This window comes from Platichthys flesus, chromosome 22 (assembly GCF_949316205.1).
Source record: "Platichthys flesus chromosome 22, fPlaFle2.1, whole genome shotgun sequence".
Taxonomy (NCBI): Eukaryota; Metazoa; Chordata; class Actinopteri; order Pleuronectiformes; family Pleuronectidae; genus Platichthys; species Platichthys flesus.
In genome coordinates this window covers 107151-130767 of record NC_084966.1, presented here as the reverse complement: position 1 = coordinate 130767, position 23617 = coordinate 107151, and the positions used below count along the sequence as shown (strand labels likewise).

General features: G+C 41.8%; 2 protein-coding genes across 10 annotated transcripts; both read right to left on the bottom strand.

Moving 5' to 3' along the window:
- Positions 1–1461: 1461 nt before the first annotated feature.
- lrrfip1b (leucine rich repeat (in FLII) interacting protein 1b) lies at positions 1462–12521 on the bottom strand. Of its 8 annotated transcripts, XM_062380410.1 has the most exons (19): positions 11790–12521; positions 10567–10653; positions 9600–9617; positions 9343–9390; positions 8570–8614; positions 8351–8401; positions 7992–8069; positions 7848–7883; positions 7547–7672; positions 7211–7381; positions 7033–7125; positions 6781–6873; positions 6574–6666; positions 6287–6419; positions 3607–3656; positions 3119–3236; positions 2967–3046; positions 2665–2767; positions 1462–2436 (listed from the first exon to the last, which is right to left on the bottom strand). In XM_062380410.1, the coding sequence occupies exons 1-19, from the start codon at positions 11880–11882 to the stop codon at positions 2324–2326; spliced, it is 1629 nt and encodes a 542-aa protein (XP_062236394.1). In that variant the 5' UTR covers positions 11883–12521; the 3' UTR covers positions 1462–2323. The 8 variants fall into 8 exon arrangements, with proteins under 8 accessions (XP_062236394.1, XP_062236387.1, XP_062236388.1 ...); XM_062380403.1 differs by lacking the exons at positions 1462–2436; positions 2665–2767; positions 2967–3046; positions 3119–3236; positions 3607–3656 and adding an exon at positions 4307–6027 and having other exon boundaries at positions 11790–12510; XM_062380404.1 differs by lacking the exons at positions 1462–2436; positions 2665–2767; positions 2967–3046; ... (1 more) ...; positions 3607–3656; positions 9600–9617 and adding an exon at positions 4307–6027 and having other exon boundaries at positions 11790–12509.
- Positions 12522–13184: 663 nt separating this feature from the next.
- Positions 13185–22077, bottom strand: mlpha (melanophilin a). 2 transcript variants are annotated; one of them, XM_062380411.1, is made up of 15 exons: positions 21955–22077; positions 21013–21234; positions 20005–20117; positions 19774–19818; positions 19644–19702; positions 19465–19554; positions 18760–18862; positions 18323–18519; positions 17863–17943; positions 17560–17784; positions 16657–16827; positions 16080–16241; positions 15831–15887; positions 15513–15558; positions 13185–14940 (listed from the first exon to the last, which is right to left on the bottom strand). In XM_062380411.1, the coding sequence occupies exons 1-15, from the start codon at positions 22062–22064 to the stop codon at positions 14900–14902; spliced, it is 1722 nt and encodes a 573-aa protein (XP_062236395.1). In that variant the 5' UTR covers positions 22065–22077; the 3' UTR covers positions 13185–14899. The 2 variants fall into 2 exon arrangements, with proteins under 2 accessions (XP_062236395.1, XP_062236396.1); XM_062380412.1 differs by lacking the exon at positions 16657–16827.
- Positions 22078–23617: the final 1540 nt, after the last annotated feature.

Genomic DNA, 23617 nt, shown 5'->3' with positions numbered 1-23617 from the left:
TCTCATGACCCCCCCCCCCCCCCCCCTTATCTATCCAACAGTGTGTTTGTGTTTGTGTGTCTGTGTCTGTGTATGTCTGCGTCTGTGTGTGTCTGTGCGTGTCTTTGTGTGTGTCTGTGTGTGTGTCTGTGTCTGTGTGTGTGTGTCTGTGTGTGTGTGTGTATGTTTGTGTGTATGTGTCTGTGTGTCTGTTAGTCTGTGTGTGTGTTTGTGTCTGCTTGTGTGCCTGTGTCACAACTCTGATGAACTGTAAATAGTCAGGAGCCTGAACACTGTAAAAAGACAGGGCTTAGTTTTACAAACTAACAACATGGGAATAAGATACACTGTAAAAAATAATCCGAGCGTTTGGTCCACTGTAAAAAATGATACGCTATAAAAAGTTACAAACAGATGATAAGTAAAAAACTCTTCTTCCTCCCCTCTCTGAGTTCAAAGCTCATCTTCATCATAACCTGTTTCCTTCCTTGAAACATGTCACTTATTACAATATAAACTTTTTCCCGTTTTTTCTTAATTCATTTAAAAAAAAAATGAAAACATGAAACATTATTTGAACTTAAATCTTCAAACTTTTTAGTTGAATCAACTCTAATTCTACCAAAGTTTGTGAACGTGACGCTTGGACGACTTACTTGGAGTCTGAACTTGTGAACTCTGGGACACGGAGCAGCAGTTGTGTGACATCACACAACAAGGGCGGCACTCATGGATCCTGTATCTGAGGAGCTCTGGTGTGTGACGGTTCTCTCCTCATGTGTCGAATGTGTTTTCAAGTATCAACACTAAGACGAACTAAGAGTAAAGTTCAGTTTTAGTCTTGTGCACACGTGTGCTCGTTCCTCCAGTTTCCAGTGATTTAAGGGCAGTGCGTGGAGCTGCAGGGTTAGGGTTAGGGTTAGCCTAGCCCTAACCCGGGTCGGTTCCTCTCAGTCCAGAGAGAGAGGGAGGATCCAGATCATCAGAACCAGAGAGCGAGTGACGCATGAGATCAGAGCGAGAGGGGAGGAGACAAAGAACCTGACCAGTATTATACTGATACTACTGCTGCACTAATAATACTACTGATACTTTAATAGTGTCAACGAAACATGTTAATAAATTGTAAATAAGGTTAATTTGGTGTTTCATATGAAACAACAGCTCCACCTGCTGGCACATTCTGAACCTACATCCAAGTATTTATAATAATTATCAATCATCCACTGATCGATAATTAAATATAATTGAATAAACTTATTCTTAATTTGTTAGAAGACACATTCATTAAGTATCATATATACTAAATATACTATTAATTAATGTATAAAAGTAAAGTAAGATAAAACAAATTGTGTTCAAGTGTGATGTAGTTCAAATTAAATCAGATTACTTTGTCACAGAATCTTTCATTGTTCAAATATTTGTTTTATGGTTTGTCGTCACAGCAGTTTTTAATCGTTTTTAAGAAAATAAACAGACTTGATTTAATTTCATTTAATTTGTTTCAAACTGAAAAATGTAAACAGGCAACAAACATCAGATCGCACATGAAGCTCCGCCCACAGCAGCACTTCGTACATTCAAAATATTTCCTCTATAAACATCCGCTCCTCATTCTTCATCACCAATTATCAGTATTTTACAGGATCGATAAGGTTTACAAACAACAATGACACGTGACCATGATCTGATGAGTCTCCGCCCACTTCATACAAACACACGTGACCACAGCCCCTCCACTGTTACCTGGACGACCGAATCAAAACAGTAAAACCCAGACGAAAGTCGGTTGACGTTTTAAAACTGGTTCGTTCTGGAACTCACTATTGTTTTTAAATCACTGCTCATAACTTATTTTCACAGGAAAGTTTTTTAATGTGTTGTTATTATTCCTTTTATCTTTGTTTGATTTGTTTATTAAATGGGACAGATTCGACCTAAATGTTAAGTTTTGCAGTTTAAAGTTCAACTGAATAAAATTAAACAAATAAACTTAGTCATTATTTGTGATGGATGTGTGAATCCCTTTGTAACAATCAGATAAAGTGCTATACAAAGTTGTTATTTTTATTTTTCAGATCAAACGATCTCTGTCGACTTCGTCACATGATCGTGTTCAGCAAATGTCCTGTTGTCATGGAAACATCGACAGTTTTTCTGACTGGTAAACTCCGCCCACAGGTGGGTGTGGTCTGCATCTCCTGTGTTCCCACTTCAGAATAGCTCTCCTCAGATTTCTGTTAACTCCACCCGCCTGGTGGTGCATGCAGAGGAAATGAAATATGTCTCTGTGGTGATGGAGATGAAAACATGGCACCAACAGTTCTGCCAGCAGGGGGCGTCACTGCTGCGCCAGCAGGGCGTTTCGGTTGGCCTTCATCTTCTCCAGGCGTTTGGAGAGGTGGGCGTTACTCGCCTCCAGCTCATCGACGCGGTCCAGAGCCGAGCGGAGCTGCAGGACACGAAGAAGAACAAAGATGAACACAATCATAACTTACACAATCTCAAACTCCAGAATCAGAGAAACCAACAGGTCCAAACTGAGCAGCACGACAAACTTCAAACTAAAGACGACACGAAGTTAAAGAACTAAGCAACACATCGTCTGTTTAGAAGAAAAATAATCCGATCTAATTGAAGATATATTTTTAATCATAAGGATGAAAAGTAAAATACTTTCCTCTCGCTGCAGTTTCCTCTTCTCCACCTTCAGCTCGTCTTCGGTCTTCTCTGCGTTCTCCGACGCCGACTTGTAGCGAGTCACCTGACCCTCCAGACGGATGATCTGAGCAGTGAAGAAAGAAACTTAGGAATCTGCTAGCGTTACTTCGTGGGACTCTAACTATTGATGTTAACTTTAAAAAAGAAGGGGGGGGGGGGGGGGGGGTAGGGTTAAATCAAGAAGATGCAGTAGAACTGAAACCAAAGAGTTTTTTTATACGCAGACAATGTGACATTTTTAAGTTGTAAACGTGAACTTGTACATTTTGTTCCAGAGCGGTGACTTCCTGTTCCGTCTTCACCAGTTTGAACTTGAGGTCACTTATTTGTCTGTTAGCGTCTCCTGAAAAACAAACATCCAGGAGATAAGATGATGAAGATGAGGAAGAGGAGGATGAAGAGGAAGAGGACTGACTCTGCAGGTCCAGAAGATGAGAGTCCATCCCGTTCTCCAGAGTCTCGTCCTTTGGGTCCTCGATTCCGTCTCTCCCCTTCTTCTGTCTCTGGTCCAGTTGAGTCTTTAACAGTCTCACCTGCACAAACACAAAATAACATTCAATCATTTTTTATATTAAAAAAATCAACAATAATTAAAAAGATGTTTTCTTAGGTCACCGATTTTAAAGCAACTCATGTGAGTGTAGCTCTAGGATTCCTCTAGAGGGCGCTAACCTCAGATTAAACTGGTCTCAGTATTTCCTGCTAAGTCGACTGATGACATCATCATGTCCTCACGAGGAGTGCACCATTTTCCGTCGTACATAAACGTGATAACTCAGACTCGAAGTTCTTGATGGTTTCGATGACGATTTTTAAAAAGTTGTTGATCTGTCATCAGACGTTTTTCACGGTGTACACTGCCCCCTACTGTTCATGTTGCGTCTTGTGTACACGTCGTCTCACCTGATCCTGTAAACTCTCTCTCTCTTCAAACACTTTCTTCAGCCGAAGTTCTGTAATACAATAAAAACACGTTAAAATGTCGTCAAACAAAAACACGTTAGACGTTGAACAAATTAATTATTAAGATTAATAAATGAATCCGGCATTAAAATATCAACAGTTTACGTACATTACCTGCAACCCCTGGTGGCAGCTCCTGGTATGACATGAGCGTTATTTTGACGAGCAGATTAAAACTTGAATGAGTAATTTTAGATTCTATGTTTAAATAAGATAACAAAATTAAATGACAATCTGAAGATCTGAACAAATTGAAAGTCGCACGGAGTCCAAGTGAAAATCTAAATTTAACCGTTTGACTCCAGATCTTTTTAAACCCGTTTAATGAGGTGAAAGACTGAGCTTCTCTACATCACCATCTTCATCACCTTCATCATCATCATCTACCTCATCGTTTTCTTTGCTGCCGCAGGAAACTGTGACGTCATCACTTCCCGATTTATATAAAACTTGAATGGATTTTTTAACTTTGATCTTCAAACATTTTTACTGGACAAGTCGCAAATATTTTCTGCCTTCGTCTAAATAACTTGATCAAAGTATTTCATGAAATAATTTTATATGCATTTAAAATTCACGTTGTGATAAATAAACAGAAATTAAATGATTCATTAAAACACAAACAATAAATAAATTCAGATGAAGATTAAACTTTTTATTATTTCTGAAAGTTTTACTGAAATTTACACAAAACAGCAGCTTTTATTTTGACGAATCTATGAAATCGTACAGTCAGTTTCCTGTTTTTTGTTTTTCACGCCACCACAACGACTTCCACATTCTCATTAACGACCTCCGTCATTGGTCCACGTTGCAGTGTCACTGACTCCTCATCTGCCTCCTCGCAGCTTTCCACGCCGTCCGCCAATGTCTCCCCGCCTTCCATTGTCTCGTCCAAGTGGGCGGGGCTTGACTGTGGATCCTCATCGAGTCTTCCTTCTTGGAAGCTGGTCGTCGTGAACCCTGTGACCATGAAGCTCTTGATTTGATCCGCTGTCGTCTCGATGAGGCGTCTGATCTTTGAGCTTTGATCCACGTGACGGTTTGTCGATAACCTTCTTCTCAGATTTACGTCGGTTTCAGTCGGGACTCCTGATCTCTGAGGTGACTCAGCAGATCTGGTCTCCTCAGGTTCGGCAAAGTGAGACTCGACAAAAACAAACTGGAAGCGGCAGCTCGTCGTCAGAGCGGCGCAGTCTCGTTGATCGTCGCACGTTTCCTCCGGAGACGACGTCCATGTGACCTCTGACCTTCTCTGATGTGAAACGTTAAACAAGTCGTGGTGAGTGAGTTTGTGCGTCGCTGCTGAGACTGAAGGGAGTTTTGATGCTGAGGAAGATTGAACTTCTTCTTCTTCTTCTTCCTGTGTTGAATTTTTTTTCTCAGACAGGAAACTGTGATTCTGAATGACGTCTCTGATCAGACGATGAAGAGTTTGTTCTAAACGACCCAACGTTTCTGTTCGTTGATGTTTGTGAGGTTCAGAGGAAACATCTCCCTCTTCTTCCTCGTGAATCTTCTTTTCTGGTTTCTCCTGCGAATTCTGTCGTTCTGCACTTGTTTCTTCTTCTGATGTTTCACACAACTTCACGTCGGTTCCAGAGCGACTGAACTCCTTCTCACAGACGTTCTCTGCTGAGTTCTTCAACAGACGACAAACTTGATCTGTTGCTTCCATCATCTCATTTTCAGACAAATCAACTTCATGGATCTCAGATGACATGTTGATGAATTGGTTTTCTCTCCTGATCATCATGTTCTTTCTCTTATCTTCTCCTGAACTTTGTTCTTCACTCGTTGTTTTGACGTCTTTGTCTCGGCTCTCGACAGCAGACAAGGACGTTTGTGTAAAATCAGACATTAACTTTTCTTTGACGTGTTTTTGTTTGAGTTGAATCGCAGACGTTTGTTTCCTCGTCAGATTCGACCTCCTGTTTGCAGCTCGGCGTGAAACGACTTGTTTGGTTGAACTTCTGCGAACGAGTGAAACCAGCTCGTGAAATTTTTTGTACCGTTCCGGCTCAGACGCTAATGATGGAGTTCCTCCATGAACTGTTCCTCTGTGTTTGAAGGAGCGTTTGTTTTCTGTCACGAGGACACCCTGAGGTGAGGAGCGAAACTCAGGTTTAATGTTGTGATTGTTCAAACGAGTGACTGAAGATCCTGTTTTCATTTGTTTGGTTCCTTCTTTCTTTTCGTCTTCTACTCGTTTTTTCACTCCCTCGTGTGAAGTGTCACGATTGGTTTGTTCGTCGCTCAGAAACTCCAGCGACTGCGATCGGTTCAAAATCTTCAAACTCTTCCTCATGTCGTCCTGCTGGAATTTGCTGCCCTCTGCTGGACACCGCGCTCCACTGTTCCCTGAAAGATGATGAAGAAGACTGAGGACGAGTCTATGCGTTAAATAAACGAAGATGTTAAATTAAAGAGTGAAGATGTCGGGAATCAAACCGACTTCAGGAGACACAGACGACGAGCAGACGTAAAAAACATCGGAACCTGAACAGGTCGATTCAAAATCATCAGAGGTTAAAGTGACAGATTCATTCAAGAGTTTAATCAAAGTTTTGATTTGTTTTCATCAATTGTTACTGACAACCTCCCGTTTCCTGATTCTTACCCAGCATGCTCTCTCTGCTGCCATGACACCTGTCCTGAGCCAATAGGAAGCCGGAGTCGGTGGTGACATCAGCCTCAGTCTGTCCCGTCTCCCCATTGGTGGAGATTTCAGGCGAGACCACAACACCGTGTTTCTGTTTGAGAGAGAATCTATCGATCAATCGATCATCCAGAGAAAAGTATGACTATTCTGAAAGTATTCATCCTTTCACTTCTTCCTAAATGAACTGATTAATGTTCCGGAGACGATGACATCACTCCGGTGGGGGCGTGTCCTCCTATGAATACCTTTAGTAAACCTCGCAGCTGAGTCGCTTCGTCTCGGAGTCGATCTCGTTCAATTCGAACGATGTCGGAGATTTCTCTCTCTCTCTCTAACGCCTGAACGAGGTGAAGAAGGAAGGAAGGAAGAGAGGAAGGAATTAAAGACGTAAACGAGGAGTTAGTGAAGGAAATAAGTGTAAATATTAGAATGTTAGAAAAGTGATGAAGTACCGCGATCTTCTTCTGTTTCCACTGCAGAACTTCCTGCAGGTCAGAAACTTCCTGACAGTAACTGTTGCTCTGCAGACGCAGCTCTGACACTTCCTGTTTACCGGGGGTGGGGGGGTTAACACACAAATAAAGAGAGAGAGCGCGTGTGTGTGTGTGTGTGTGTGTGTGTGTGTGTGTGTGTGTGTGTGTGTGTGTGTGTGTGTGTGTGTGTGTGTGTGTGTGTGTGTGTGTGTGTGTGTGTGTGTTACTGACCGTCAGCATTTCTTCAGTTTGTCTCAAAGTTTCTTTCATCTCTTTAAACTGGAACTGAAGGAAACTGTGAGACTGATGCTCGAGTTCCAACTCCTTCAAAACACACAGTGTCCACAAACATAAAACAATAGAATTTAAGACAGTTCTTTTATTTTGAAGGTGACGTGTGACCTCTGACCTTCTTGGTGTCGCCCCCATGTCGTCGCTCCTCCCACAGCTGCTCCTCCATGTCGCTCAGCTCCTCCCTCAGAGTCTCCACCTGATACATCAGAGACGACTTCTCGTTGTGAAGCTGCGCGTTGGAAACCATCGCTCTGCGGTAACGCTCCTCGGCCTCCGCCAGAGAGTCCTGATGTCAGATCATATTAATATCTATACTTTATTCTACTGTCAGTGATTTTTTTAAATAATATTATCATTTGTTGAGTTCCACAGGGATCAGAAATGGGGTTGGACTGTTCATTATACAAAATACATCTATTTAGTCGGAGTCATAATGGTTTTAATGGAGCACCTTGATTTCTCTGATGGACGCTTCCGTCTCCCCAGAGAACGATGTGTCACAGCTTCCTCTTCGAGACGAAGCTCCGCCCAGAGACGTGAGCGTGGAAGCCGACAGAGTCAAAGCCGTCCTGGAACTCTGCAAGGAGGAGGAGGAGCAACATCTTCATCACATGAATCTTTCCACCAACTCATTCAGGTTTGAATTAATGACTAAATTCATGAAGAGAAACACAACAAAATATTTTTCTTCCATAATCAACTGATGTTTTCGTGTTTTATTTGTTTTCAATGTGAGTTTGAAACCAACAAACTTTGTCCAGGAAGTCTCTGTCCGGTTTCTCCTCCACCTGTGACAACATGAATCATGTGACCATAGAGACACTGCTGACAGACAGATTCAAACTCGGTAAACTTTATTAGGACAGACAGACGGGACACAGACAGACAGAACTCACCACTGGACTCGCTCGGGCTGAACTCGTCCTCGATGAGGCTCGAGAGGCGGAGCCAAGAAACATGCTGGGCTCCGATGGCTAGGAGGGTGAGGAGGAAGAGGGGGGTGAGGAGGAAGAGGGGGGAGAGGAGGAAGAGGGGGGAGAGGAGGAAGAGGGGGTGAGAAGGAAGAGTGGGGTGAGGAGGAAGAGGAGGGTGAGAAGGAAGAGGGGGTGAGGAGTGTGAGGAGAGGAAAGATAATTTTTCTTTACAGTCTGGAAGTGGATTGTGTATATATTTCTTCATATGGTTGAGGTGATTTTGTTGTTTTGTGTTGACGTATTGTGTGTTTGTTGCTGTCCTTCAGGATCATGTGACTCACCCTGCAACTTCCTCGGCTGCCGACGGACATTTTCTCCTCATCGTCCGACACCTGAAACACAAACATCGCAAACTGTCAACGTGCGACTGACCACACCCCACTGTGATGTCACTGTGATGTCACTGACCAGGTTTCATCAGGTAACAGAGAGACAGGGGATAGAGAGAGGAGGTAGAAGAGGAAGAAAAAGAGGAGGAAGAAGAGAAGACAGGTACAGACCGAAGTGTTTCTCCGAGAGAGACGAGAGTAACGTTCACTGTCCTCCTGAAAAAAACAGTGAGAAGAAAAACGAGATGTCAGAGGACAAGGAGGACGAGGAGGAGGACGAGGTGGAGGAGGACGAAGAGGTCGAGGAGGACGAGGTGGAGGAGGACGAAGAGGAGGAGGAGGAGGAGGAGGAGGAAGAGGAGGACGAGGAGGACGAGGAGGGAGAACATACAGGTTGTTTTTTTCTCACACATAACTTTCAACATATAATACAAATAATCCAAACAATATTAAAACTGTAAAAATCATAATAAATATGAAATCATGAAACAGACCCAACTAATGATTTTCTAAATAGAAAAGAAAGGAAACCAATGAATCAGATGTAAAATAAATGCAGTGAGTGATTAACGTGTGATAAATAAAATGATAAAATGCGTCAGACAAGGATTAAACAGGCTGTTAATCTGTCTGCGCACGTGCACGTGCACATGCACATGCACATGCAAAACAACAACAAGCTGCCGTCACCGCTCATGAAATCAAATGAGATCCTCACATCTGAATATTCACTGTTGGATGTTGCTGCTTTCTAAAGTTAGAAACTGAATAGCTGCAACATGAGACTTCACCACTAGATGTCACTACATTCTACATACTCAACCTTTAAGATCTATGAAACTAATTGTGAATTATGAACATAATTACTATATAGTATTAATAAGTAACATATTACTTATTGTAACAGAGTCAAGGTTTTCATGAATCATGTGACGTGTTCGTACCATCCACTGTTCAATGTGACCCCACTTATTATCCAGACCATAATACTTCTGCAGGGAGAGGGGGAGGGGGGTGAAAACAGGAAACATTTAAGTGACTGAGGAGAAGAAAACTTCAACAAGTGTGTTTGTTTTAACGAGGCTGCAGGGCCTGGCGGGTGGAGCTTACTGCACCAGGCTAGTGGTTAACCCCACCCGCCTCCACGTTCACCAGTCAGTAAAACAAAGTGCTCACAGTGAGGGAGTAGTTAGTTTGTTACCTTATGAGTGTGGAAGAGCTACAGGTCGAACGAGAGCGGAGAGAGAGAGAGGTCAGAGGAGGAGACAGGAGGGGGCGTGTCAATGAAGATGGACGCTACATCCATCGCCACAGCAACAAAACCGATCAATTACAGATTGTCAAATCTATTAATCTGCCAACTGAGGGTAACACACTCATAATACACACACACACGGACAAAACATTACACACATGCTACACAGATTACATATGTGATGAACAGTTTCCCCTAAATCACTTAAAAACGTATAATTTACAAACTGTTGTAATTGATTTGTCCAATGATGTCGCATATCAGAATCAGAATTCTTTTATTGCCAAGTATGATTGCATATAGAGGAAACATACATGAAATAAAAGATTATTATAAAAAAGTCCTTATTTTTTACAGTGTCAGTGATAAGTAAGTAAGTATTTTCTTGTGTTGTAACTTAATGGTTTTAACAGAGAACTAAAGATTAATAATAAACTAAGAGAAGGTTTTTCAATATAACAAATTGAATGTTTACAGTTACAATATAACTGTAATTTCTACTTCATTTAAAAAACGCCTGTTGTTAAATGTCATAAATTGAGTTTAAATAAAGTTACTCACCCGACTGAGCCCCGACATGAGTGAGTGACGAGCAGACTGAGCTGTTTCTGACCTTTGACCCTGAACCCTCCCCCTCCACTGTCCAGACTTTATTTAATCATCACCACGTGACGACACACACACACACACACACACACACACACACGTCTGATACAACCTCATATTAATGCCTTGGTGTTATTATTTAGGTTAAATTTACCTACCACTGCATGAGTGTGTTGTGCATGTCTGTGCATGTGTTTGGTATAAATAAACATATCTTATCTATTTTTGTTGTTGTTGCCAATATGCAGCTGATCAGGACGTGTTGTCAGGACAACAGCTACACATTTCAGAATAAAAGTCTCCTGACCTCCTTCTGCTGTCGCTCCAGCTCCTTCATCCTGATTTCTCGGGCCTCAGCTCTCGCCGCTCGCTTCGCCGCCAGCCGCGCCTCCGCCTGATTAACACACACACATCAGCATCAATAATCAATAATCAATAATCAATGATCAATGATCAATAATCAATGATCAATAATCAATGATCAATAATCAATGATCATCAAACTTCAGTTCCTCAGATTTAAAGGTGCAACTCACACACACAAGTCTCAATATTTCTATCAATTATTAGTGAAAGTAAATCAGCTTGTGTCAATAACAAGACAAATATCTAACAACAATAAACACATGAGTTATGTTCAGAGGTTGGTTGTCACGGCAGCGGACTTGAAAGTGACTTAATCAGTTTAACGAGTTTAGATTGAAACTGACTCCAGATCAGATCCTTCAATTATTATTTCATCACATCCTGTTTGTCACTTCAGAATAAGTCACCTGCATCATCAGTGACAACAGAGGAAGAGGAGGAGACCCCCCCACACACACACACACATTCCAGTGTCAGTATGTAGGTCGAAACACAACCACACAATCTTTGTCTCATTAACAACAATGTTACACACAAAAACCTTCTATTCAAAACATTAATACTACAATGAAGGAAAAACCATATCGACAGAACATTTTTGAAATAGCCTTTAACGACAGAACTGTACAGGATTATTATTGTTACTGTTTTTATTGATGTTGCTTTGTTATGAAGTGACAATTTATTGTTAATTATCTTTTCTCTGTTTAATCTAAATCTTAGATTTATTTATTTAGTTATTCAGTAAGAACTGATGAGCAGTAAACCAGGTAGAATGAAGGTCATCATTAAAGAAGTCGTTAGATTCACGTGCAGATCTGAATAAATGAGTCGTCTGATAAAAGTGTACGATCACAACAGCGTCTGTATGGACGCTCAAAACTTTATGGACAAGAAGACAAGTGTCATGTGACAAACACAACACGTGACACACACGTGTGATGATGAAGATGAAACTGTGTGTGTGTCGTCACAGAGGAGGAAAGAAGCTTCGGTTCATCCTGAAGGGACACCGAGCATCGGGCTGAGTGGTGCTCACAGCGCCCTCTAGTGACCAGGGGGAGCTGGGGCCCCGGGCCCCCGACAGGTGGGTCCAGCCTGAAGGATGATCATCACTGATTTCAAATCAACACCTCGTGGATCACAGCCCTGACGAGCACTCACCTCTCGTGCGACCCGGTTCAGAGCGTCGTCCTCAGCCGTCACCTTGTCCCTGTTCGGGATCCTCTTCCTGCCGGGACCCTGAGTCCCCATCATGTCCCCTGAGGCTGAACCACTGAGGTTACTGGTCTGAGACTCATTCAGATGCTGCAGCCGCTTCCTGTCCGGACCTCAGCTCCCGCGGTCCCCAGACAGGATCCCGAGACCGGGACTTTGAGGTGAATCTGAAAACCCGGGTCTCTCTGTCCTCGGAGGTAAACCGGGACAACGGACCGGTGGTTGTTTGTGTGACGTCACGCTGCGGTCGTTGATCGTTAGCCGCTTACGTTAGCCCTCCGGTTAGCTCTCCGGCTACTAACGTTAGCTCCGCACCGGAGAACCGGGAGGGAAACACCGAGCGTCGGTACCGTCCCAGGAGTCTGGCCCTCACAGCGCCGGTAAAACCCGTTGCTTCCGCCGTGAATCTCCGTTAGACCGAGTCAGAGGAGCAGGAAGACCCGTCCTCCAGCACCGGGAGCTGGACCGGGACCGGGAGCTGGACCGGGACCGGGAACATCCAGACACTCATCATGAGAGACCGGACCAGGCGTTTATTGTGAAGAGGCGGAGGTTCACATGTTTACATACTGACAGGATGTCCAGTTTTTCACATTAAAAGAAAGAACATTCAAAATATTATTTTGAGTTAAATATTTTGTTAAAAAGGTACATTTCAGGTATTTATGTTGTTGATATAATTAATAGGTTTAAATGGCAATGTAATTAATATCACAACATAAAATAAATGTTAATTATATACATATATTTATTCATTGTTAAAAATATATATTGATATGTATACATATTTCATACATTGTGTGCACAATAAATGTAAATCTAGATGAATAATTATACAAAACCTATAGACAGTAAAAATATACTATATTACACAATGATAAATACTTAAAAAATATAAAAGTCTATTAACTAATATCCATTATAAAAGAGCCATGTAAACTAAATCCCTCATGAATTATTATTGGGGAGGGACCTTTGTGCTGTCGACCAATCAGGAAGGTGCATTAACTCTGGTCAGCTCCTGATTGGAGGAAGTGTGTCGACTGCTGTGCTCTTTAATTATTGCAAATAAAGTTTTATACGATTAAGGAAAATATTTTAGATCAAATTGTTTTATGTTTAATTTGAGTTTAATAATTTATAAATACAGTTTCCCAAGATTCAAATGAAATACAATGTTAGGTTTTCATTATAAAATTAACAGATTCTCATTTTTGTCTGTTTTAAAAATAGTTATTTAGTTTCTTATATTCAGGTAAAAAAACACATTGTATCTATTTACAAATAAAATCTGTAAAACGTGTGTGAAATAAATGATCAATAAAGGATCAATACATCACAAAGAGTTTCATAGTTTATTGATCAGAACATTGAGGTCAACAATCTGAAATCAATAAGTGAGAAACTAAACGTCTAAATGTTCTTAGAATGAGCAATAAAATCCAATCAGCTGGCGATGGATCAGTGATTTATTCAACAAATGGAAACGAGAGAAAACCGTTATTAATTCGTTTTTACTCACATTGATTTGACATCATTCAATAAATTTTACTTCTCGACTTTTCCACAAACAGATTGATAATATTGATTTACTTAAGCTATTTAAGTAAAGCAACATTTAAAAAAAAAAAATCACCAGCTGATTAATCTGTGAATGTGTTTTGATTTTATTTATATGGTTTTAACATCTATTATTTTATTTTCTCAATATATATTTTCAGGCCTGTGAAAGAATAAATGATGAATTTATTCTTTAAAACGTTTTTATTTTAATACTTATTTCTTTATCTCACTACGTTTTTAATTTCAAATATGTTACATAACGTAACAAATGTTTAACTCTGTAGTTCTAAGGACGTGGGTTTGTATTTTATTATTTTATTTTGTAATTGACACATAAGAAATCAACCATATATTTGACTGCATAGCATTAATATATAAACTAAATGTGTCTGTTTGTTTGTTAGTTTGAGGATAAAAAATATTGACACATAACATTTTTACTTTTGTAATTGTTATACATTTTTGAAACGTTAAATTCTGTTTAGACTTGATGAAGCTCCGCCCTCTAAGATGTTTACATCTTTAAAGACCCATGTTGACCTCAGCATCTCCTTGACCTTTACACCTTTTTTCTGTTTCGTCGTTCTCTGACTCTAGTTTTAGGGTTTTACGGTTCTTTGGTTCTTGTGTTCTCTGGTTCTTGTGTTGTCAAGTTCTTGTGTTCTCAGGTTCTTGTGTTCTCTGGTTCTTGTGTTCTCTGGTTCTTTTGTTCTCAGGTTCTTGTGTTCTCAGGTTCTTGTGTTCTCAGGTTGTTGTGTTCTCTGGTTCTTGTGTTCGCAGGTTCTTGTGTTCGCAGGTTCTTGTGTTCTCTGGTTCTTGTGTTCTCTGGTTCTTGTGTTCCCTGGTTCTTGTGTTCTCTGGTTCTTGTGTTCACTGGTTCTCTTGTTCTTGTGTTCACTGGTTCTCTGGTTCTTGTGTTCTCAGGTTCTCAGGTTCTTGTGTTCTCTGGTTCTTGTGTTCTCAGGTTCTTATGTTCTCTGGTTCTTGTGTTCTCAGGTTCTTGTGTTCACTGGATCTCTGGTTCTTATGTTCTCAGGTTCTCAGGTTCTTGTGTTCTCTGGTTCTTGTGTTTCAGGTTCTTGTGTTCTCAGGTTCTCAGGTTATTGTGTTGTCTGGTTCTTGTGTTCTCTGGTTCTTGTGTTCTCAGGTTCTCAGGTTCTTGTGTTCTCTGGTTCTTGTGTTCTCTGGTTCTTGTGTTCACTGGTTCTCTGGTTCTTATGTTCTCAGGTTCTTGTGTTCTCTGGTTCTTGTGTTCTCTGGTTCTTGTGTTCACTGGTTCTCTGGTTCTCTGGTTCTCTGGTTCTTAAGTTCTCAAGTTCTCAGGTTCTTGTGTTCTCTGGTTCTTGTGTTCTCTGGTTCTTGTGTCCACTGGTTCTCTTGTTCTCTGGTTCTCTGGTTCTTATGTTCTCAGGTTCTCAGGTTCAAGTGTTCTCTGGTTCTTGTGTTCTCAGGTTCTCCGGTTCTTTCGTTCTCTGGATCTTGTGTTCTCAGGTTCAGTAAACGTTGTTGGATCTCCACTGAGCTCCGTTAGTTTCTGTCAGAGAAAAGAAAGCTCTTTGAAAACATTGAAGTTTTATGCGTTAATATTGTTCTTGTAGATTTGATGAGTGTTGCTGAAGTTTCAACATAGAACAGAAAGTTTACTAACAGAACTTTGCTCAGAACATGTCATATCAAGTAATTCTGTCATTATAAAACCAGCTGTGAACTTTTTTTTTTTTTTTTCAAAATATTTTGATTAGAAAGATACATTACAATACTTCCAATGAAAGAGATACAATTTCCTTTCCTTTTTTCTTTTAAACACATGGATATGCACACGGACACATAAACACATATGAATATAGATAAGATAATCAGATTGAATTAAATTAGTACAGGGTACCGTGTAAGAACAATGAACAACCCCCCCACCCACGTCCACACTCAGCACCTCATGATCAACTCACATATTACTTGTTATTGATGCAATAACAAAAGATACAACATTAACAGGCACACATTCAGTTGGGAAGTACCCTCAAATTAGTGAAATAGGAAATAAAGGGTTGCAACTGTGAACTTATTTTAATCAATATCCTTTAACTGAACCAAAGTTTTTCTTACTGGACAGATCCTGAGTGGATCTTTTCCTCTGATGAGATCCTGGAGTCTGTCAAAATATTGAACATCATTCAAATTATTGTAAAAATATTTAACATCATTAATTTAAATGATTATACAAAAAATGTTACATAATTCATTTAAATTATTAATTTATAACTTCAGAACTTATTCTAATTATGTCTCATGAGGATCGACATTTTCATAATTCCAAGTTAAAATGTCAGTTATATATCAATATTGTTACATTGTCTTTGTCTCAATAAAAAGAAAGGTAAGTCATCTTCTATTAGTAATAACAAATTAATATGAATATCGTACCTTCTTCTTGGAACCTGCGGCGCTCAAAGCCGCGATTTTACTCTCGATATCAGACACCTGACATAAATAAACAATAAAAACAATACATATATTAATAGTTGTAACATTAAGTTTCATTTAGAATCATGTACACTGGAAAATGATATATATAAGATAAATGAGTAGATTATCTATATATAAACCCTGATAATTATCAACGTGATGTGTATTATGATTTATATTTTGACGCTCTGCTGCAGGTGGACGCACCTCGCTCTCGGCGCCCTGGACTCTGGCGGCCGTGAGCGCCACCACGTCCTCCAGCTCCGACAGCTCAGAGTCCGTCGTCCCTCCAAAATGATTTTTGGCGCTCTGCTCCAGTTTCCGAAGTTTTGTCTCCAGTTCGTACGACTGACCCGCGGTGATGTACACCTGCTCAGGTAAGAGGAGAAACACTCCTGAGTCACCAGAGGGGGCGCTAACATGTTAACACACCTGTGATAATGATGGTGATAGGACTGAGAATCGTTTTACAACATACTAATGTAAAAACTGTTTCAGTTCCAGAAAACCACACGTAGTTTACACATAATCATAAGTAACATTTCTTATTATTAGTGTTATACTATTTTACAATAATAAATAGACCCAAATATTCTCAGTGGACTCATGAATGTTCAGTATGTTGTGACAGATACTCGGATGTGTTGTTTGAGCAGCCAGGACATTGAAGCCATCCACACGTAGTTGTCATGCATCAGACGAGGCCGGGGGCGGGGCTTAGTTTGACCTTCAGACAGAGACGTAAGGGGGAAGACGAGGCGTGCAGTTCATGCTTGAATCTTACATTTTCCTCAAGTTCCCTGAAAGCATCATCTGCTTGCTTTACATCAGTCCCTACTAAGTGGGATCTGTCGGTCGGCTCTGAGAGGCCGTACGCGACCATTGCGTTTTCTGTGGCATTAATGGTTCTCAGGACCTCAGTGGTGAGGTCACAGAGGGCGGCGGCAGTTGATCTCTGAAAGCCATGTAGAGGGACAGATGTTAGCAGCTAGAAAACAACATCGGACCCTGAAGCAGCCACCGGCCCGGACCACGATCTGACCATGTGGACCAGGGGCTAGCGTTCACTCCAGTTCATTTCACTGGTTGTCGTCCAGGCGTGTGTCTGCTTCCCCTCCACAGTCAAAGTTAAGTGGCAGGAAGCAGCTTGTTAGTGGAGGAGTCATGCAGCGGTTAACCCTAACTAACACACTAACTAACACACTAACTAACCCACTAACTAACCCACTAACCCCCCACGACAAAACGAAGAATCCACATCTGAAACTAACTACCTAACTAGCTAACCAACCCCAGCTAGCACACCCGCTAACAAACCAACTAACCCTTAATAACTAACAAACTAACGGACACTTACTTACCTACTAACTAATTAACCAACAAAGCCTAACTAACTAACATTAACGTACCGTAACTAACAAAATAACCAACTAACATGAACTATCTCAGCTTAACTAACTAAATTTGTCTAACCCTTCAAACGTCTCCGGAAGTTAACGATAGGTCGATATAGTGATTTCTATTATTAAAATGTATAAAGTACAAACAAGTTTATAAATATAGCAATTTCTATTAATAAAGATGAAGTTATATAAATCTTCTTAGTAAGTAGAGAAGAAATAAAACCCCCGCAGCTTCGAAGTTATTTTGTGTCAACAGCTGTCGTGACCTCTGACCTCTGACCTACCTTCTGAGCCTCGGTCGGGACCTCGTCACTGGACGAGCTCAGTTCTTTGACCTTCAGGGAACTCAGGGTCGCGGCAGCGCCGCGGCCGCCGGCTGCACCTTTACCCAGAGGGAGGGGCTTCTTCTCGTCGTCCGAGGACACGCCCTTATCGCTCAGGTTTCCCGCCAACTCGCTCAACTTCCTGCGCAGCTTCTCCTCCTCGTTGTGATTGGACGGAGTCGACGCCTGACGGACAAATGGAGACGTGACGTAAACAATAGATTTAATTTGAGGATATTTAATAATCAGTGATGAAGATGTCACCTCGTCGCCGGGCGTCATCTTCTCCTCCAGACGACTCAGCAGGCTCTCGATGGCCGACATGCGTTTGCTCAGCTCGTTGATCTGCGACATCGAAAAAGAAAACTGACGTGTTTCTCCTCTTCATCACAAACTGTCCTGTTTCTCCTCTTCATCACAAACTGTCCTGTTTCTACTCTTCATCACAAACTGTTGTGTTTCTACTCTTCATCACAAACTGTTGTGTTTCTACTCTTCATCACAAACTGTTGTGTTTCTACTCTTCATCACAAACTGTTGTGTTTCTACTCTTCATCACAAACTGTTGTGTTTCTACTCTTCATCACAAGCTGTTGTGTTTCTCCTCTTCATCACAAACTGTCCTGTTTCTACTCTTCATCACAAACTGTTTTGTTTCTACTCTTCATCACAAGCTGTTGTGTTTCTCCTCTTCATCACAAACCCTTGTGTTGTGTGCTCTTACAGGCGGGGCTTGTCCCAGGTTCTCCTGAGGCGACGCCCGGCTGTTCTTGCGGCGGTGGGGGGGCTGCTGGTACATGGGGGGGGGGTACCGCGGGTACTCATCCTCATCGGAGGTATCAACGTACTGTTGCCTAGCAACCGACGAGCTGATCTTGGACAGAGAGCGAGTTCTCACCATCCGGTTCTCCACGCTGTCCTCTGGTCGCACAACAGTACACACACAGGTTCATGTCCATGTATACACAATACACAAAACAGATCATAATAAATATTAACACAAAGATTAAAATGTGACAAAAACACATTTTATACCTACAATAATACAAATACTTCATACATCTTATAGTGATTATTATTAATAATAATGATAATGTCATACTTTATAAGACGTTCTCTGTAGTATTACTGTGTACTCTGTGTACTCTGTGAAGTACTGACCCGGCCTCATGGCGTACCGGTCCAGACTCTTCCTGCGGTTGCCACGGTGATTGTACGTCTCATAATCAGCGTCATTTCTGTAAAATCGATCTTCATGCATCTGCTGAGGAAAAGAGTCATGTGATCACAACAGGAAGTGTCACCAGGTGTGTGTTCAGGTGTGTGTCTTCAGGTGTGTGTCTTCAGGTGTGTGTCACCAGGTGTGTGTTCAGGTGTGTGTTCAGGTGTGTGTTCAGGTGTGTCTTCAGGTGTGTGTTCAGGTGTGTGTTCAGGTGTGTGTTCAGGTGTGTGTTCAGGTGTGTGTTCAGGTGTGTGTTCAGGTGTGTCGTGTTCAGGTGTCTGTCACCAGATGTGTGTTCAGGTGTGTGTCACTAGGTGTGTGTTCAGATGTGTGTTCAGGTGTGTGTGTTCAGGTGTGTGTGTTCAGGTGTGTGTTCAGGTGTGTGTCACTAGGTGTGTGTTCAGGTGTGTGTTCAGGTGTGTGTTCAGGTGTGTGTGTTCAGGTGTGTGTGTTCAGGCGTGTGTTCAGGTGTGTGTCACCAGGTGTGTGTTCAGGTGTGTGTTCAGGTGTGTGTTCAGGTGTGTGTCACCAGGTGTGTGTTCAGGTGTGTGTCACCAGGTGTGTGTTCAGGTGTGTGTCACCAGGTGTGTGTTCAGGTGTGTGTTCAGGTGTGTGTTCAGGTGTGTGTCAGGTGTGTGTCAGACCTGCACAGATGTTCGTCGTGAATGAGGGTAATATTCCTCGGAGTCGAAGTCCAGTGGATGAACAGACAGCAGACGTTTACTTTTCCTCATCTGACGATAAAAACAGGAAGTTTGATCTGCGTCGTCTGGTCAACATAACATTCTTAATACTTTAATATCTTAATATTTTTATATTTTACCGCTTTGTAGCGCTGAGCCTCGGACTCGCCGTGGTCGTCCTCGTTAACGTTGCACATGTCTGCAGAGACGGAGACAGAATCTTAAGAACTGAGACAAATAACACAATCAGCTGTTTTAGTGTGAACTCACAGTTACGGACGTCAGGCATACTCTGCGTGTCATCATCACGTCCACCTGGGGAGACGCCACAGGATCAGACCATGGACAAGTGGGACAGGTGAATGACGGACAGGTGAATGATGGACAGGTGATTGATGGACAGGTGATTGATGGACAGGTGAATGACGGACAGGTGATTGATGGACAGGTAAATGATGGACAGGTGAATGATGGACAGGTGTGATCATCATGATGACTCACCGTCCCCGTTCAGCCTCTTGTACAACGACCTCATGACCTTCGCGCTGCCGAAGCGCTTGAATCGGTTCCTGACGTTGTCATGGTACCAACCCACAGTGCCGATCTTCAACACCCTGTACACACACAACACCAGACCATGTGACCAGACCATGTGACCAGACCATGTGACCAGACCATGTGGGTGAGTCTCACCTGATTGTGTGGGTGGGGTCTAACTACACAGTGTGGGTGGAGTCTCACCTGGTCATGTGGGTGGGGTCTAACTACACAGTGTGGGTGGAGTCTCACCTGGTCGTGTGGGTGGGGTCTAACTACACAGTGTGGGTGGAGTCTCACCTGGTCGTGTGGGTGGGGTCTAACTACACAGTGTGGGTGGAGTCTCACCTGGTCGTGTGGGTGGGGTCTAACTACACAGTGTGGGTGGAGTCTCACCTGGTCATGTGGGTGGGGTCTAACTACACAGTGTGGGTGAAGTCTCACCAGGTCATGTGGGTGGGGACTAACTACACCGTGTGGGTGGAGCCTCACCTGGTCATGTGGGTGGGGTCTAACTACAGAGTGTGGGTGGAGTCTCACCTGATCGTGTGGGAGGAGTCTAAGTACACAGTGTGGGTTGAGTCTCACCTGGTCGTGTTGGTGGGGACTAACTACACAGTGTGGGTGGAGTCTCACCTGGTCATGTGGGAGGAGTCTAAGTACACAGTGTGGGTGGAGCCTCACCTGGTCATGTGGGAGGAGTCTAAGTACACAGTGTATGTTGAGTCTCACCTGGTCATGTGGGAGGAGTCTAACTACACAGTGTGGGTGGAGCCTCACCTGGTCATGTGGGAGGAGTCTAAGTACACAGTGTGGGTGGAGCCTCACCTGGTCATGTGGGAGGAGTCTAAGTACACAGTGTATGTTGAGTCTTACCTGGTCATGTGGGAGGAGTCTAACTACACCGTGTGGGTGGAGCCTCACCTGGTCATGTGGGAGGAGTCTAAGTACACCGTGTGGGTGGAGCCTCACCTGGTCATGCGGCAGTTGTCACACACCCAGCCGTGCTCCTTCTTGTTGTAGCGGCTGCAGGACTTGCAGGTGAACATGTTGCAGTCCAGACATTGACGTTTGCTGTTCACCAGGAACTTGAAGGGCTGAAGACACCTGATGCACATGGAGTCGGACAGAGGACTCTGAGAGCCCAGCAGCTCTCGCTTCGTGTCCTCCTTCTCGATCTGAGTCTTCAAGTCGCTGCAAAACAAGCAAACCATCAACAACCGGATCAACAACACCATCAATTATGTAAAATTTAAAAAAAAAATCAATTAGGTTTCAATTTAAATGAAGTTTTCTGAGTTTTACAGACAAACTTCAGAGGAGGGGGCGGGGTTAACCCTGATAGTGGGTGGGGTTACATCTAGGGGCGGGCCGTGGTCGCAAGATGTTTGGGATCAAACGTGTGACGCTGGTGAATCAGTGATTGATATTAAAATTTAAAAAAACCTGTCTGACATCATCAGTGTCAATGTAGTTGCAGATGTTACAGAGACTCGCAGTGAAGTGTGTGTGTGTGTGTGTGTGTGTGTGTGTGTGTCTGTGTGTGTGTGTGTGTGTGTGTGTGTGTGTGTGTGTGTGTGTGTGTGTGTGTGTGTGTGTTTGTGAGTAGCTGTGTGTGTGTGTCTGTGTGTGTGTGTCTCTCTGTGTGTGTGTGTGTGTGTGTGTGTGTGTTTGTGAGTAGCTGTGTGTGTGTGTGTGTGTGTGCGTGTGCGTGTGTTTGTGTGTGTCTGCCCTGGGGCTGATGGGAGCTGGAGTCCTCAGTGGAAACAGAGGAGTCTTTGTGAGCTTCCTGTTTCTCGGCTGCGTATGACTGAGTCGTGATCGAATGAACAACGACGTCTTTCACTCGGATGAATTATGAATTCTGCTCTGATCGATGAACTGATCGATGAACTGATGGATTCAGGAACTTACCCGAGTCGGTCCTCCTCCTTTTTCCGAAGGTTAAAGTCTCGTTGAATCACCTCCCAGACGTGTTTTGCTTCTTCGTCCGACAGACGAGACAGATCCAGTTTTCGCTCCATGATCCTGAAAATGAAAACCTGAGCAAATCACTCAGGATCAATATCAGCTGATCACCATGACAACACTGTTAATTATAACACGATTAATAAAGATGGAGTTCCACAGGGTTCCACTGTCGGTCCCTTATAGTTCATTTAAAATCAATATAAATTAAGAGAAAAACGTTTAAAAAACAAGTTGGAGGAATAAATTAATTCACAAGTTTGTAATTACAAAGAAAAAAATCTAATACCTAAGAAAAAGTGAAGAAATTATATTATGTTAATATGATGTCACAAAGATGATGTCATAACATCCAGCAGCTGACGGACAGATAAGTTGACTATCAAGTGCATTGTATGAAATATTGGATAAAAGTTTTTTAACGACGACAGAAACTTTATAAGAGAGAAAATGAAATTCTGCTGACAAATTTAAGTTCTGTTTTTACGAAAAAGTTAAATTTACTGAAGTGAAATTTTAAATTGAAACAACTAGTTCAATTTTTATGGAAATCTGTTAAATTAAGATACTTTTTTACCGGATACTTTTCAACAGTAGGGATTTGGTTCATTTGAGGGAATAAAATCATTTAGATAGATAGATAGATAGATAGATTACTTTATTCATCCCCGAAGGGAAATTAAGTCGTCATAGCAGCCGGTACTTAAAAGTTTAAAAAGACGAAAGATTAACATTTTCACACTTTTCCTCTAAAACATCACAGAAGTTGTGAAGGTGCCGGTTGCTCGTGAGTCACCACGCCCTGAAGATTTTAACTAACCTTTAATGTATGATTTACACCTTCAAAATAAAAGACAAACTGAGTTTTCTTTCGTTTTATCAGATTAATTTGATCAATAAATTTATTTGACAATAACTAAAAAGAGAAACTAATAAAATCTAACCAGAACTAAAGACGGATAAAGAGAAGGTTTTACAGTGTTGTGATTCACTGTAAAACTATGGAACTCAAGTAATTAAGTTAAAACTAATAAGTTAGAAAATGAGATTAAAGAAAATCAACTGACCGTGTTTGTGAGCGTCGTCTCGTCGATGTGACGGAAAGTCTGAGTTTGAACTGAGCTCAGAGTCACATGATCACATGATGAGCTCCTCCTGACAGAGACACACAAAGACACACACAATGCTGCAGGGCGCACACACACTCACACACCCACACACACACACACACACACATACTCAGATGATGCTAATTGTATTATTTTATAATATCCGATTTGGAGAGTAAAAGTTGTAATTTACAATAATTAAATCACATAAATAATTTGACCAGAAAATTAAATGACAATATAGTTCAGAGAAAATTTTGTATAGTTATTATTTTATATTAAAAATAAAATGTTTTTTTTAATTTTCACTTCAATACAAATCAAATCAAATTCATTTAAGCTAGAAATTAAACATTAAAATATGAAGAATTATTAGAGGATTAATATTAAATGACACTCACACTGTGAGATGTAGTTGCTGAATGTCACCACAGGATGGCGCTAACCCATTAGAACCCTGGTTATTAAGCATTTATCTTAAGAAACTTTTTAAAACAACT